The 14,161-nt window shown below is 47.0% G+C and overlaps 1 protein-coding gene across 1 annotated transcript in view; it reads left to right on the top strand.

The window, feature by feature from the left end:
• CES1 (carboxylesterase 1) overlaps positions 1 to 11,984 on the top strand; it is a 37,700-nt gene extending 25,716 nt beyond the window's left edge. Inside the window, exons 7-14 of the mRNA XM_037815616.1 lie at positions 681 to 785; positions 2,678 to 2,716; positions 4,933 to 5,073; positions 5,858 to 5,938; positions 6,210 to 6,357; positions 10,151 to 10,279; positions 11,296 to 11,368; positions 11,610 to 11,984. Of these exons, the coding sequence (XP_037671544.1) occupies positions 681 to 785; positions 2,678 to 2,716; positions 4,933 to 5,073; positions 5,858 to 5,938; positions 6,210 to 6,357; positions 10,151 to 10,279; positions 11,296 to 11,368; positions 11,610 to 11,793 (900 nt within the window). The 3' untranslated portion in view covers positions 11,794 to 11,984. The remainder of the gene's footprint in view (positions 1 to 680; positions 786 to 2,677; positions 2,717 to 4,932; positions 5,074 to 5,857; positions 5,939 to 6,209; positions 6,358 to 10,150; positions 10,280 to 11,295; positions 11,369 to 11,609) is intronic.
• The last annotated feature ends 2,177 nt before the right edge of the window (positions 11,985 to 14,161 follow it).

Raw genomic sequence — 14,161 nt, 5'->3', positions numbered from 1 at the left:
GCTCTCTAATAAAAATTTGACCGACCCCTGCCCTAGAGAGCCTCTACTACATGACTTCGCAGATGGAAACTTAGCTGTGACACAGATTCCTCATTCAACTGCAAAGCGACATATGCTGTACATCAGAAGGGACCCTCCAGGGCTCGCTTTTAAATCACAGTCCATGCTTTCCAAAGGGCCTTTGTGTGGGCCATGTTTCCTGGGCCTCTGGCAATTGTGCAACTATTTTAGTGTGTGTGAGACTTAGTGTCCTACCTAGCACTTTACATCTGTTAACTTGTCTTATAAGCCAGGTCCGATCATGACCCCCATCTTTGGGGGACGAACGTGAAGAACAGAGGAGTCGAGTGTTTTGCCTGAGGTTGAGTGGCTGGCAAATGGGGGAGATACGATCTGAATCCAGTCGCTGATTCCAGAGTCCATGCTCTTAACCTCCACTCCATACGGCTTGTCTTTACACATTCAGCTCTGAGTTTTTAACAGAGTTTAGGAAACAGAGACAGAGGGGTTGTGTAATATGCTCAAGTCACACTTTGAATTAGCAACAAGGGCAAGACAGGGACCCGGGACCCACATCTGCTGGTCAAGACGCCTTCAAAGTTTGGGGTTGGGGAGAAGGCCTGTTAGTGTTGATGGAGGACATTGTTCTTGAATTCTCATGCTGCCTGTGATCTCTGCAGCAAATTGCTGTCTTTGCTGGGTGTAAAACCACCACCTCAGCTGTCATAGTTGACTGCCTGCGCCGGAAGACTGAGGACGAGCTCTTGGAGACGATGCTGAAGATGGTAGGTGCATCCATTCCAGAAAGATTGTCACAATGTATTTTGGTTAATTTAGAAACTACCTTTATTATAATTCTGTAGTAGCCCCATTTTCTAGATTTTTCTGAGAACTTGCCTCAATTTGGATTCTAACATAGCCATCCATACACCTATTCATCCATCCATCATCCATCATCCATCGTCCATCATCCATTCATCCATCCATTCATCCATCCATCCATCCATCCATCCACACTAAGTGTATGGTGGGAGTGTCCAGGGAGGTGATGTGGACATGGATCAGACACAGTCGCTGCTCTCACAAGGAACGATCCAAGGAGAACTGCACCCATATTCTTAGTGGTTAAGTGTGATGGGAGGTTGGAGAGGGGAAGTACCCTTTATAACCAGCAGGGATGCTTCACAGAGAAGGCAACATTTGAGGATTGTTGATGGATGGCTATTTCATCTATCACCACAGGGAAACTACTGCAGGGCAGACACCTGGAGGATACAGGGTGTAGGGCCAAGGAGAGCTATTATTCTCTTTATGGGGAAAGGTGTGACTGTGAATGCCAGAGTAGCCAGAGCCCTCGGACTCTCTGTCTGAATCCCGGCCTCCTGAGAATATTCCTAGACTTCCAGGGACAGGATCTAGCACTGGACTCTGCCCGTATCCCCGTAGGCTGAGCCCCATGTGGGTTTGGGGCTTTGTTCTTTGTCTCTCAGCCAAATAAGTGTTTGAAGAATTAAAACACAAGTATTTTCTGTTGCCTGAAAGAGCAAATATTTAAGCAAGTCTCCATGTGGCACAAGGGGACCAAGTTTATAAGGGGAGAGTTGGTGACTTTGAGAAAATCCAGAGAATTTAAGAGTCTAGGATATCTTTCTGAGATTTTCTGAGATTGTGTGGAAGTGCCTTCTATGATGATCCACTCCCCCTCCCCAATACGCACACACACACCTGTTAGTGGAGCCATGACCCATATTGGCAGGAAGCTTACTGGTGACTTCCTGTGCACTGCTCAGGCCTGTTGGCTGCTATGTAATGTAACATAAGTACAATCTTGGTGACTGCACAGTGAAGAGAACCATGGGGTGGGGTGAATTTCAGTGAGCTTGTATGAGTCAGGACATTTTAATACAAATGAGAAAACTCATCTCAGAGTGTCTTAGCAAAAAGGGGATATTACTGTAACATAATCTTCAGGTAACTGAAAAGTCTATGAGTACACAGCTTCAGGCATGGCTGGATCCAGATGCTTATGTGATGTGATTGGGAATCTGTATGTTTCTCTCCTTCAGCTTCATACTCTCAGTTTGGCTTCACTCTCAGACAGGTTTTTCCCCTGAGGGGTGGGTATTAAAGACAACACTGCCCTCTAGACTTACATCCTATCTGCTTAGAATCCCTGGTGGAAAGAGATGGCTCTTTCACAAAAATTCTAGCAGAGGTTGTGGGATAAACTCTGTTTGATTGACATATGCCCATCCCTGAACTAATCACTGTAGTTGGGGAGATGGAAGACCCCAAATCACATATACATGCCTGGATTCATGAAGTGAGAATGGGGAAGAGGGAGGCCCCCCAAAGGAAAATTGGTGCTGTTCCAGGAGAAAAGGAAAGGATGGGAGACAGGGCAGACAGAAATAGCAGAGGTACACTCTGGAGTTCAGCTACCCTGGCTGGGGCTCCCTCGGGCCTGTCCTTGCCTTGTTAGTGCCCGTCCCTGCCCCATCTCACACCCTTACCCTGCGTTCACGCCAGGGCAGCCAGTGTCCTGCCCACCTCCTCTCCGTGCAGCCAGGGTGGCACCAGGAGGGAGAACCTGATACCCCCGGTGCGCAGCTCACAAAAGATCAGCTTCTCTACCAGGAAGCTTTCTCACCCACATCCTCTGCCTTTGTCTTTACAGAAACCTTTTGCTCTTGATTTAGTTGGAGACCCAAAAGAGGTAAGGCCTTTGGTTTCTTTATTATAGGATTTAAGTCTTGGCACCTTTAAGCTCCAGTTAATTGGAGATGAAAGAATTCTCTCTTGCAGAATCATAATAACTCCTTGTGTTGATATTACTGAAGCCCCAGAGAGGGCCAGTGACTTGTCTGGGAAACACAGCCAAGAGGACCAGAGGCAGGACTGGAACCCATGCCCTAGTCTCCCAGTCCAGTGCTCCCTGTCACCAAGTCTGTGTCCTCTAGAACCAGCCTGCACCCAAAATGCCCCTGCAGGAAGAGGCTGAGCTAGGATCTTCCTCTGTGGGGAGGCAGAGACGCTAACTGGATAAGGGGTTTCTTGATTGGCAAGCCCAGATCTCCACGGCTGATTAACTCGGGCAGCTGCACTGTTGCACAGCTGTCAGGAGGGATCTGGAATCTTAGCCACACAGGAAACTTTTGTGGCATCTTCCCCATTTCCTTCTCCCTCACCTCTCGCCTTCCAGTGGGCTATGGGGTTCCTCAGCATCTCACAGTCCTGGTCTCTCTGTGCCCTCCTGGGGATAACAGCCCGTACCTTAGAAGGCTGTTGTGAGGATTAATGAGATTCATTCAGTTATTCAGCAGCTTTTTAATAAACGCTTACTATGTGCTGGGAGCTCACTGAGGAACTGGAGACATAGCAGTGAAATAGACAAAACAGTCAAAATTCCCTGCCTTTTTGGAGCCTTACAATAAACATATAAAATACATAATATGTTTGATGATGGTCAGTGTTATGGAGAAAAATAAAGCGAGCAATGGGAGTAGAGCTTGCTGGTAGTTTGAATTTTCAATAGAAGGGGCAGAGAAGGCTCCATGAGAAGCTTACCTCTGAGCCACATCCTGGAGGAGGGAAGGAAATGAGCCCTCGGGAGCACTCGAGGAAGAGTGTTCCGAGCAGAGGGAACAGCAGATGCAAAGGCCATGGGGCAGTAGGCCAGTGTGGCCGGAGTGGGGTGAGAGAGGGAAGAGAATGGGCTTGAGGCTAAAGAGGTAATGAGAGGTACGAGTGGTCACTTAAAGGACTTGGATTTTGATTCGAGTCATAGTGGGAAACTTCCAGCGATTTTGGACAGAGGACTGAAATAATCTTCGATTTTACAAAGGGTCTTTTTAACTACTATGTTGACAGTAGCCTGGAGGAAGAGAGCAGGGCATGGCAGGGAGAGGAGTTGGGAGGCCACAGTGCTGTATTTACCCGGGCAGTGGGATGAAAGCAGTGGAGGTGGCGAGAAGGGATGGGTCTGGATATCTTTGAATGGCCAGCTGACAGGGTTTGCTGACCCTCTCTCTAGTTCACACCCCATGACATCCCTGCAGGCCCAGGACTCTAGCATTTGAAGATTCACAGTGCCCCCTCTGTCCCATTGCCCACACTCTGCCTGGAGCCACCACAGATGGCAGTCCCCTCCTCCACGTGGCTTGCCCTGTGTCTCCCTTCTGGAACGAGATGCTCTCTTGCTGGTGTCCCACAGGCAGCAGTAGGTGCCCCAGATTCTGACAGCTCTCGAGCCCTTTCCAGGTACCAGGTGCTGTGCTGAGCATTTTGCATGTGTTCTGTCATTGAGTCTCCCCAACAACCCATCTGATAGATGAGGAAACTGAGGCACAACCAGGTGACATTACTTTCTCAAGACACCTGGACTAAGAGCAGAGCCAGTTTTGAATCCGGATAGTATTCTCCAAAACCACATCAGGGTGGCCAAGTATAGAATATAACTCTACCTGGAAACAGCTTTCTAGAGGGTGGCATGGGAGTCTGCTTGATTTAATCTGTGCCCATATAAATATCTCTGCCCATCCCTGATTCTTTTATTTACAGTATTCCTTTCAAATGGGGGAAATCAAGTCTCAGTTTAAGCACCTTGAGTGATGAGGAGCTTGCTACCTCCTTGGAACAAGCCATTTATCAAGAATAGCTCATGTTTAAATGTTGATACACACACACTTCAGATTGAAATATATATGTATTTCAAATATGAGTGAAGACTCCCCCCCCCATCACTGTACCACTTCTAGCACCTGATGAAGTTCTGTCCTCTGGGGTCACACAGACTTAGCCCCCTTTGTTAGGATCCTGAGCATCTGTGGCCACCACCCAAAGCCATGCAGGTCCTCAGTGGTGGCCTTGTCCTCAGACAGGCAGAGAGGGGGCGGGGGTGTCACTTGGCTGTCATGCTGCTCTCCTCCCCAGAGCTGTCCCTTCCTGCCCACTGTGGTGGATGGCGTGCTGCTGCCAAAGACACCCGAAGAGCTGCTGGCTGAAAAGACTTTCAACACTGTCCCCTACATGGTCGGAATCAACAAGCGGGAGTTTGGCTGGATTATTCCAATGGTGAGAACACGGAGGCCTCTTAAACAGCCTCGCCCCCCACCCATGGCTCCTCCCATCTCCGGTTCTGGGGTTTCTTTATTCTCCAGGCGCCTCTTTGAGCCTAGGGCAGTTTCTCCCCTTCGCAGAAGTTGACATTTTCATGGAAACCTTCTCGGAATGGCCGGACAGTCAACTGGGTGGCTCTGCCACCCGTATCCTCTCTGTGCCCTGCTCATCAAAGAACCCTGGCATGTGGGTGCTGGGAGAGCATGTAGAGATCATAATTGTTCAGATGGGAAAATGGAAGCTAGAATAGGAAGGAGTTTGGGAATTAAGGAGAACTGGTTTGGTTTGAGAGTGAAGCGCTTTCCCTTCAGAAGGATTCCAGAAGTTGTCCCAAAGGCCAAAGCCAATTGGGCGGGACTGTGGGCTCCCTCGGGCATCTGAGACAGGTGGCGTGTTTGTGAGGTGTGTGTTGTCAGCCCACAGCCTTCTGTGTCAACACTAGCCTGGCTTGCCCCTGCCCAGTCCGACTCACTGGCCACCAGGTCCCAGCACTGATATAATGTCACTGTGGACTGCAGAGGTTTGTGGCAGCTTCTGCTAAACATGTTTTTATCTTCTTTACACAACTTTTGTTTCTGGGTATAAGTCCATTTGATTCATTGGTTTTTCCCAATTTGTCCAAGACCTGTGCTCACTGAAGCATAACAAAGTAAGAGGATCTTCAGTGTGTTGGTTTGGTTGGTTGGTTTTCCCTGTTAATTTTTAATGATTCACAAATGCTTAATCACTTTTTAAACAGCTGATGGGCTATCCGCTCTCTGAAGACACCCTGGATGAGAAGACAGCTGAGTCACTCTTGTGGAAGTCCTACCCCCTTGTTGTAAGAGGCTTTGGCATCATGGGGATGGGCTGAGACCCTCAGAGAGGAAGGGGCTCACCCCAGATCACACAGCATTTAAATGGCAGCACAAAGATTAGGACCTCAGGATTCTGCCCCCATTTTTCTGCCTTTCCCACCTCACCACCCTGGGGAAGTATTGCAAAGAGTCGTGCACCTTTAGTTCAAGCTTTCTTCATTGGGTGGAGAAGCCACATCAGCTCACCAGGGGTGGGGAGCCTGGTGGTCACTTTTTACTCTTGACCCATTTCAGTCAGTCCCTGAGGAGCTGACTTCAGTGGTCATTGAGGAGTATTTGGGAGGGACAGACGACCCTGTCAAAAAGAAAGACCGGTTCCTGGACTTGATGGGAGATGCAGCATTTGGTGTCCCGTCTGTGAGGGTGGCCCGTCACCACAGAGGTGAGTCCCTGAGGTTGGGCAGGAGGGGACTGGGACCCCTCCAGCTTCTGTGCCTGTCTGGCCCACCCCCAACCCCCAGCATAGAAAGTGCCTAGGGTCCAACCTCAAGGACCGATTCCATAAGATCTGGGGTGGAGCGTTGTCCTATTTGCATTTCTGGTGGAACCAGATTCTGAGAAATGGAACCAAGTGGGTTATTTGGGAGGTGATCCCAGGAAACACCAACCGGGGCATGGGGAAGTGACACAGGACAGGGAAGGAAGACCATTCATGATGCATTGTCGAACGATTATCCACTGTGGACAACTGGAGCTGGGGAAGCCCAGGAAAGGAGCAGAATGCATGTCTCAGGGTTATCCTGTCTGAGCCACAAGGGAGCTGGGGCACTTACCCACCAACTTCCCTTAGTCACGGTTTGAAATCCCTTCCCAAGGGGCTGCTAAACCCCTGGCACTTCTGATCTGCTGCTCACATAGAGTAGTCTCCGGTGACCATACAAAGCCCTCAGCAAAGAGTGGTAGATGCTAGAAGGGGGTTTCAGACTGGCATGCCCAGAGAGAGGGGATATGGGTGAGACGCCGCAGCCTCTGCTACAGGTGCTTCTTACCTGATGTTATGGAGAATGTGGGCCTAGAAGACAAATATTGGAAGGTATGTCTGGGAAGGGGGTCCAAGGTCAGGGACAGCTGGAAATTAGTCTGTTAATCATTGGAGCTGCTGGAAAAGTGGGAGCCAGGCATAGGATCAGGAAGGTTGACAGGGACCAAGGCAGACAAAAGCAATGAGCAGTGGGAAGTGTGTGTGTGTGTGGGGGGGGGGGGGTCTGGAGAAATGTGGGTGTCTGTGACAGGCTTTCGTGCACCCCAGTGTGTGCTGATGTGAGCAAGCTGGGCACCAGGGCAGGGTCGACCTCGGGGCTTTCCGACCGTGATCCAAGGCTGTGTGGGTGGGGATGAGGTTGGGGATGGGCAAGTTCACCTGGAGAAGAGGTGTCGCCTTCTGGGAGCTATTTTGAGGGTCTTTTGAGGACCTCGTTCACCTGATCTGCAAGCTGGAGAATGGGTCCCTGGTCCAGACCTCTCCCTCTAACTGTGCAGCAAGGGTTTTTAAATTCAGGACTTTATAAGCAAAATAAAAACTAGCTACAGCAGGAAGCGCACTGCCCACAGCTGACCTGCTATGCACCCAAGAACATCTCTGAGCGATAATGTGCAGGTGCTAATTACCACTTCCTCCTCACCAGGGCCCCTTAGGCAGGGGCCGCCTGGGGTCAAATCTATTTGTTCACAAATTTGGTTTTGCCTCCTGCTACAAGTCTGATCTCCAGTGTCCCTTTCCATATCTGCTGCTGGATATTATGTGATGTTAATTTTAGGTGCTTTTTGCCAGGACTACACAGATTTCTTCAATTTTATTCTTTCGTTCCTGTATTTGTTTCATTCTATTTTGATAAAAAGAACTCTTCGAGTACAAAATTAATGTTACAATTGTAGAAAGTTTTGACAATATGGAAACTCGTCAAGAAGAAATGAGTTATCACTCATAATTCCTCCACCCGGAGGAATCTGCTGTAAATTTGTGGTATATTTTCTTCTAATAGTTTTTCCATGGTTTACATATAATTAAAAATCAATTTTATACTATGGTTTTTGTTCATATAACACTATATTGTGGGAATTTCCTCAATATCATTAAAAATCCATCAAAAACATATATTTCACTGACTGCATGTTATCCCACGGAATGGATGCATTATCATTAACGTTTAACGTCCCTGTCCTATTGGATGTTTTTAGGTTGGCTGCTCATATTTTGATGCTACAGACAATATTATGAGCAGCCATATGTGCATAAACCTTTGACCACGACTCTAATAATTCTCTTCAGATTGTTTTTTAGAAGTGAAATTACCAGAGCTGGATTCTGGGAGCCCTTGACACATATTGTGAAATTGCTTTCCAGAATATGAGTATGGATCTCTTAACTCTCTTTCCCACGTGGGATACTGATATCAAAATTAAGAAATAAAAATAATGCTGCCAATTTCATAAGGCCTACCCCACATGCCAAAAAGAACATCATACTGTGTTTTAATTCACGTATCTTTGATTATAAGCTTTCTTGTTGTTGCTGCTTCTCTTGTTGCCAGTTGATATTACTCAGTTTGTGCCCAGCTTTCCCTTGAAGACATGGGTTGTGATTGTAGGAATTTTATAAATCTCAATGGGTTTAACTAGAAAGTTGAAAGAAAAATAAAAAGAATTTCGTTTGGGCAAGATGCTGCCTAAAATAAGTATGACCTTTCTCCTATGGTTAGGTTCTAAGTTCCTTTCCAACACTTTTGAGTGACAGAGGCAAGTTTAAACCATCTCCTTTCAGCAAGATCTGCTTGAGTTGGAAGCACCTGTTTAAGAAGTGGATTTCAGCGCCACAGGAGGAATGCTTGTTCAAACAATGCTTCTGTTCAAACCAAGAGTTCAGTGAAGGAGAAGGGAGACGATTAAATCCATTAGGCTACATCCTAATTGATTTAATGTTGCTTTAATATTGATTAAATGTTGGGAGACATTTATTGTTATGTCATTTTGTGGATGAATACTTATCAATGTGAAGAAATTATTACAGTATATTACCAAATAACATGTACAATGTTATCCCAATTTTATGTCTGTAACAGGCCCTGGGCTAAAATACCAACAGAGGCTTTCTCGGAGTGGTATGGTTACAGGCCATCCTTCCATTCATCTTTCTTTTTTCTGTATTTCTCAAATTTCTTATTGCACTCAGGGGAGGAAAAAGTTATGAAACTTCCCCATCCGCCTGGCCTGGGGCCTGATGGCTCACTCCCCCGAGGGCTCCCCAAGCCGTGTGGCCCAGGATTAGTCCCGCTGTGGCAGGGATTGGATGAACCAATTAGCAGAAAAACTGATTATCTCTTCTGGGGCCTTGAGCAGAGAGCCTTGCGGGTAGAGAGGCGGGCAGGGGAGAGGAGGAGGGAGGAGGGATCTGTTTGTCCTTCCGTGGTTCCTTCTCTTTTCCACCCCCACCTTAACACTCCCTGAGCCAAGCAGGAAGCAAGATAAGTGAAGTGACAGGTAAATATGAAACTGCTGAGTTTGTGGTTTCCTGAGACACAGAGACAGATTGTTCCTTTCCTGTGAATATGGTATTTAAATAACCTTGCTTTCACAAGAAACTTGGATTTGAGTTGCTCTTCTCAGAATGGGTTCTTAAAATCAGGCAGAATAGAAGATAACCAAGAAGGCTGCAGATATTCTCCAAAGGAGTGCAAATTGTCTGTTATCAGTGAAGCACCGTCGTGTGAACTGGATGTCTATAGATTTGTGTGTGTGTGTGTGTATGCATCTTAGGTAAGAGGGATTAGATGCACTGACCTAGTGCCCCTATAATGGTAGTCATTTTGAATAGATTGACCCCGGGCTTTCAGCATCCATCCACCCATTCATTCATCCAGTACTCATTCATTCATTCAACAAAAGACCTGGTTAAATCCTGTTCCACTTCTACTTGCTATGCCTTAAACAAGCTGCTGAGCCTTCCTGGAACTCCGTTTCCCTCCTGTGCTGATAACCAGAGGCCTCCTGCAGAGCCACACAGGGTTCCTAGCACAGACAAATGCAGCAGTTATTAATGTTGTTGTGTACTCAGGACCCAGGTTTGCAACCAAGTCCCTGAGTGTGCAACCAAGTCCCACTCTCTCCCCCACCTTGATCTTGATGCCATCCAGGTGTGCCTGGCAAAATGAACTGTGCATGAATCCATGTCTTCCCAGATGCTGGAGCCCCCACCTACATGTATGAGTTTCAGCATCACCCAAGCTTCTTAGACACGGAAACCAAGACCACGGTAGCAGACCACGGGGATGAGATCTTCTCCGTCTTCGGGGCCCCAATTTTAAAAGGTGATGGTTCTTGGTTGGCTATAACTTGGAGTTAGGAGATCTGGGTTCAAGTCTTGGTTTGGTGGCTTTGGGCAAGTTCCTCCTCCTTTCTGGCCCTTAGTTTCCTGAGTTCACCCAAACAGGGTTCAACTACATTGGGCTGTTCATGGCCTTTCTCCCGCTCTAACATGCATAAGAATGATTTTCTCAGAATCCTTGCCAGGGGTATCAATAAGACAGGTGGTGGACCATGCCACCCCTTTGTCTCTTTATCTCCCACTGGCAGAGAATATCAGAATGTAAATGGGAGTAAGGTTAGGGCTGATGTTAACCTTGAATCGGGTCTTATGTGTGTCTGTCTACCCATCTATCTAACCATCTACCTATAACTCACATCTTTTAAATGCATGTCCGGTTGTCTACCTGTCCATCATCTATCTCTATCTACCCTACCTATCTCCCTAAAACCCATATCTTTTAAATATTAATATATTTAATCATACAATATTTTAAAGAAACTCTTTCATAAATATCTTTAGTACCTTACATATTAGCAGTTACAGATGCTTTATGACCTCCCCCATGGCTAACAACTGACATACCAGTGCTTCTGGGCATCTCCTGGTTGGATAACTCCTCAGGACAATTTCAGCTCCATTTCTGCAGACTCCTTGAAAATGTGGGTGGGTGAAGGAGATGGAGAAAAGACCCAAGAGAGAGTGAAATCCTGCTGTAGCAGAGACCCTGGGGTGTGGCATTTCCGTGCTAAAGGGTAGGGGAGGAACACATGGGTACAAAAGGCAAATGCAGATCGCTTTGGATCAACTGCAGGCCCATCACCAAATCCTAGATCAGCCCTTCTAAATTTAAAATGCACACAAATTACCCAGGATTTTGTTGAAATGCGGGTTTTGGTTCACTTGGTCTGGAGTAAGGGCTGAGATTCTGCATTTCTAATGAGCTCCCAGGTGATGCTGAGGCTGTTGGTCCATGAACCACACTTTGAGTTGGCAAAGGCTTTTCCTTTTCTTCCACAGTGGGTGCCTCAGAAGAGGAAATCAAGCTCAGCAAGATGGTGATGAAGTTCTGGGCTAACTTTGCACGGAATGGGTGAGGCTGGTGGCAGAGGTGGAGCAGGTTTGGGGAGGGGGTATATCTGCTGGGAAGGAGTAGCTTCTAAAGTTTGAGTGATCAAACTCCTGACCCAGGAGTCCTAACGCTCTGACAGTGGGAGCTCTCTACAAACAGGCAGGCTGCCCCTGTCTCTGGGGGTCTGCAAGCCTCTTGGTAGAGATGCAGCCAGGGGATCACATGGTGGCTTTGTGGAATTTCTATGTAATTCTGTTCCCAGGAACCCCAATGGTGAGGGGCTGCCCCATTGGCCGGCATATGACCAGAAGGAAGGGTACCTACAGATTGGCCTCACCACCAAGGCAGCCCAGAAGCTGAAAGACAAGGAAACAACTTTCTGGACCGAGCTTCTGGCCAGGGAGGCAGCAGAGAAGCCACCACAGACACAGCACATTGAGCTGTAATCGGAGGCCCCACCAGCCTCTTGGTCCTGAGGAGCCGAGACCAAGGCATCTACAGAAGGCGTTTGTAGGCCAAAGAGGCATGTTATTGTAGAGGCTGGAGAATCATCTGGTGGGATGGGCAGAGGCCAGGGAGGAGAAATTTTTGTACTCATGGCCTCAATTTTGGGAATAAATGTTCTTTTGGAGACCAAGTCAGTGCCTGTGTCTTGGGCTGGAGATTAACCCAACTTCCTTAGAGAGAGGGCACCATCAACCAGCAGAAAATAACCTCTGCTGGGGATGGCTGGGCCTCTGGACAAGCAGAGTCTAGCAGGAGGGCTCTGGTGCCTGCTGAGGGGGTCTCTAGGTTCTGTTCCATTTCTCTGGGTCCTCAACAACTTCCAACAGCAGGATATAACTGTGATTAATATGTGAAAGTTTCTAGTGGAAAAGTTGCAAGAACAGGTGGGTAATTTCAGCAGAGATACAGAAACTATATGAAATAACCAAATGGGAATGCAAGGGGAAAAAATAACAGAGATGAAGAATGCCTTTAGTAGACTTGACACAGCACAGGAAAGTATTCGTGGACTTGAAGACAGGTGAATGTAAATCACCCAACTGAAACAAAAAGAAAAAAAGAGTTGGAAAAACAGAACAGATGATCCAAGGGTGGAAAGACAATATCAAGAAGTCTAACATGTATGTAAATGGAATCTCAGAATGAGAAGAGAGAGCCAGTAGGAAAAAAAAATTGAAGATACAATAGTTGAGTTTTCTAAAAGCAATGAAAGACATCAAAGCATAGATCCAAAAAGATCAGAGAACCCCAAACATGATCAAAGAACCACTACAATATACATATCCAGACACAAAAAGAGAAAATCTTGATGGAACCCAGAGACAAAAGGCAACTTACATAAAAAGGAACAAAGGAAAAAGAAACAACAGACTTCTCACTGAAGCCAGGAGGCAACAGAATGGTATCTGTAAAGTATTGAAAGAAAAAGTTTTGAACCCAGAATTCTTTATTGAGAGAAAATAGTTTTCAAAAATGAAGGAGAAATAAAGATGTTTTCAGATGGAGAATTTATTATGAGCATTCCTGTGCTACAAGAAAAAAGTTCATTATGCAGACGTTTTTATCAGACAAAAACGTGGATTTAGGCCAGAGATGCTTTGAAAAATTAGCAAGAACTGGCAAGAACATTTTTCTAAAAGATCCAGAAATGGTTAAAGGACATCCATTGCAGGTCACGCTCCGAATTAAGAAAAAGTCCGTTTAAAGGCCCTGCTGGCCCCTCCCTGTCCCCTCACTGGCTCAGCGTGGATCCAGCCCAGGCTCCCAGTGCGGGTCCCTCCTGGTTCCAGACGGAGCAGAGTAACCTCCTGCTCACACCGGGACCGTGTATGCCTGGCCCAGTCTCTCTGGAGGGGGCCTGGGGGACTCGCTGTCCCAGAACTTGTCCTGCATGTGGAAGGCAGCTCACAGGGCTCTCCTGCAGGACACTGTGGGAGAGAGGTCAAGTTGTGCTGCTTGGGGCAAAGGATTGCTGGCTGCAGGACATACAGTGCAGTGCCCGGGGCCATGAGGAAACTGTTTCCAAGGGAAGAAAGGACATTCAGAACCGGGTAAATGGGGTAATATCTAGGGCCACACACACATGCCCAAAACGAGATGCATGTGCAGAAAGGATCAGGGAGGCCCCTAAGCTTTCCCCTGGAGCTGTTCTCCAAATTCATTGTATGGATAGGCTCTGCAGGAAAGCTCTCCAGCAAGTCAATCTACAAAGACTTGGAAAGGTGTTTCCTTTTTTCCCTTTTTTGTTTTTTTTTTCGTTAGTTCCTGCCATTCAAGGAAAGCTCTGTCATAACACTAGCTGGATACAAGCTTAAGAAACATCCTTTCTTCTCTTCTTCTTTCAGCCCAGTTAATCTACAGCTTGGTAATGAAGTCTTTCTACTGTATCTTTTATTCGCCCGATTCATTTATTTTCTTCTGAGATCTTTTAGGACTCAGGTATGTCCTAGAAGAGAAAAGAAATGACTCTGATTCTCTGCTCTGCTCTGACATCCCTTTCCTAAGATGGTAATTGAGGAATGCTCTGGATGACTGACTGGGGAAGACCCAGGGAAGCAATGAAATGTGGGTGAGGGAGCAGGAGAAAAGAAACAATTCCTGGTTAACATTTCAGTATGCTACCCACCACACCTGGACGGAAGTGAAAGACAGTCCTCCAAATCGCTGGAGCATCAAAAGACCAGGGGGGTGGATGTGGATAATTTCCACCCCAGGAGCTGCAGAAGGGGGTCCCCTGTTTTACCAGGAATATGGAATCCTCCTGCCTAGCCCGGTGCTGCTCCAGGATAAAACTCAGAGACCTGCCAG

Source organism: Choloepus didactylus, chromosome 22 (genome assembly GCF_015220235.1).
Source record: "Choloepus didactylus isolate mChoDid1 chromosome 22, mChoDid1.pri, whole genome shotgun sequence".
NCBI lineage: Eukaryota > Metazoa > Chordata > Mammalia > Pilosa > Megalonychidae > Choloepus > Choloepus didactylus.
Note: the sequence above shows the minus strand (reverse complement) of the source record. Positions and strands in the feature narration are given on the sequence as shown.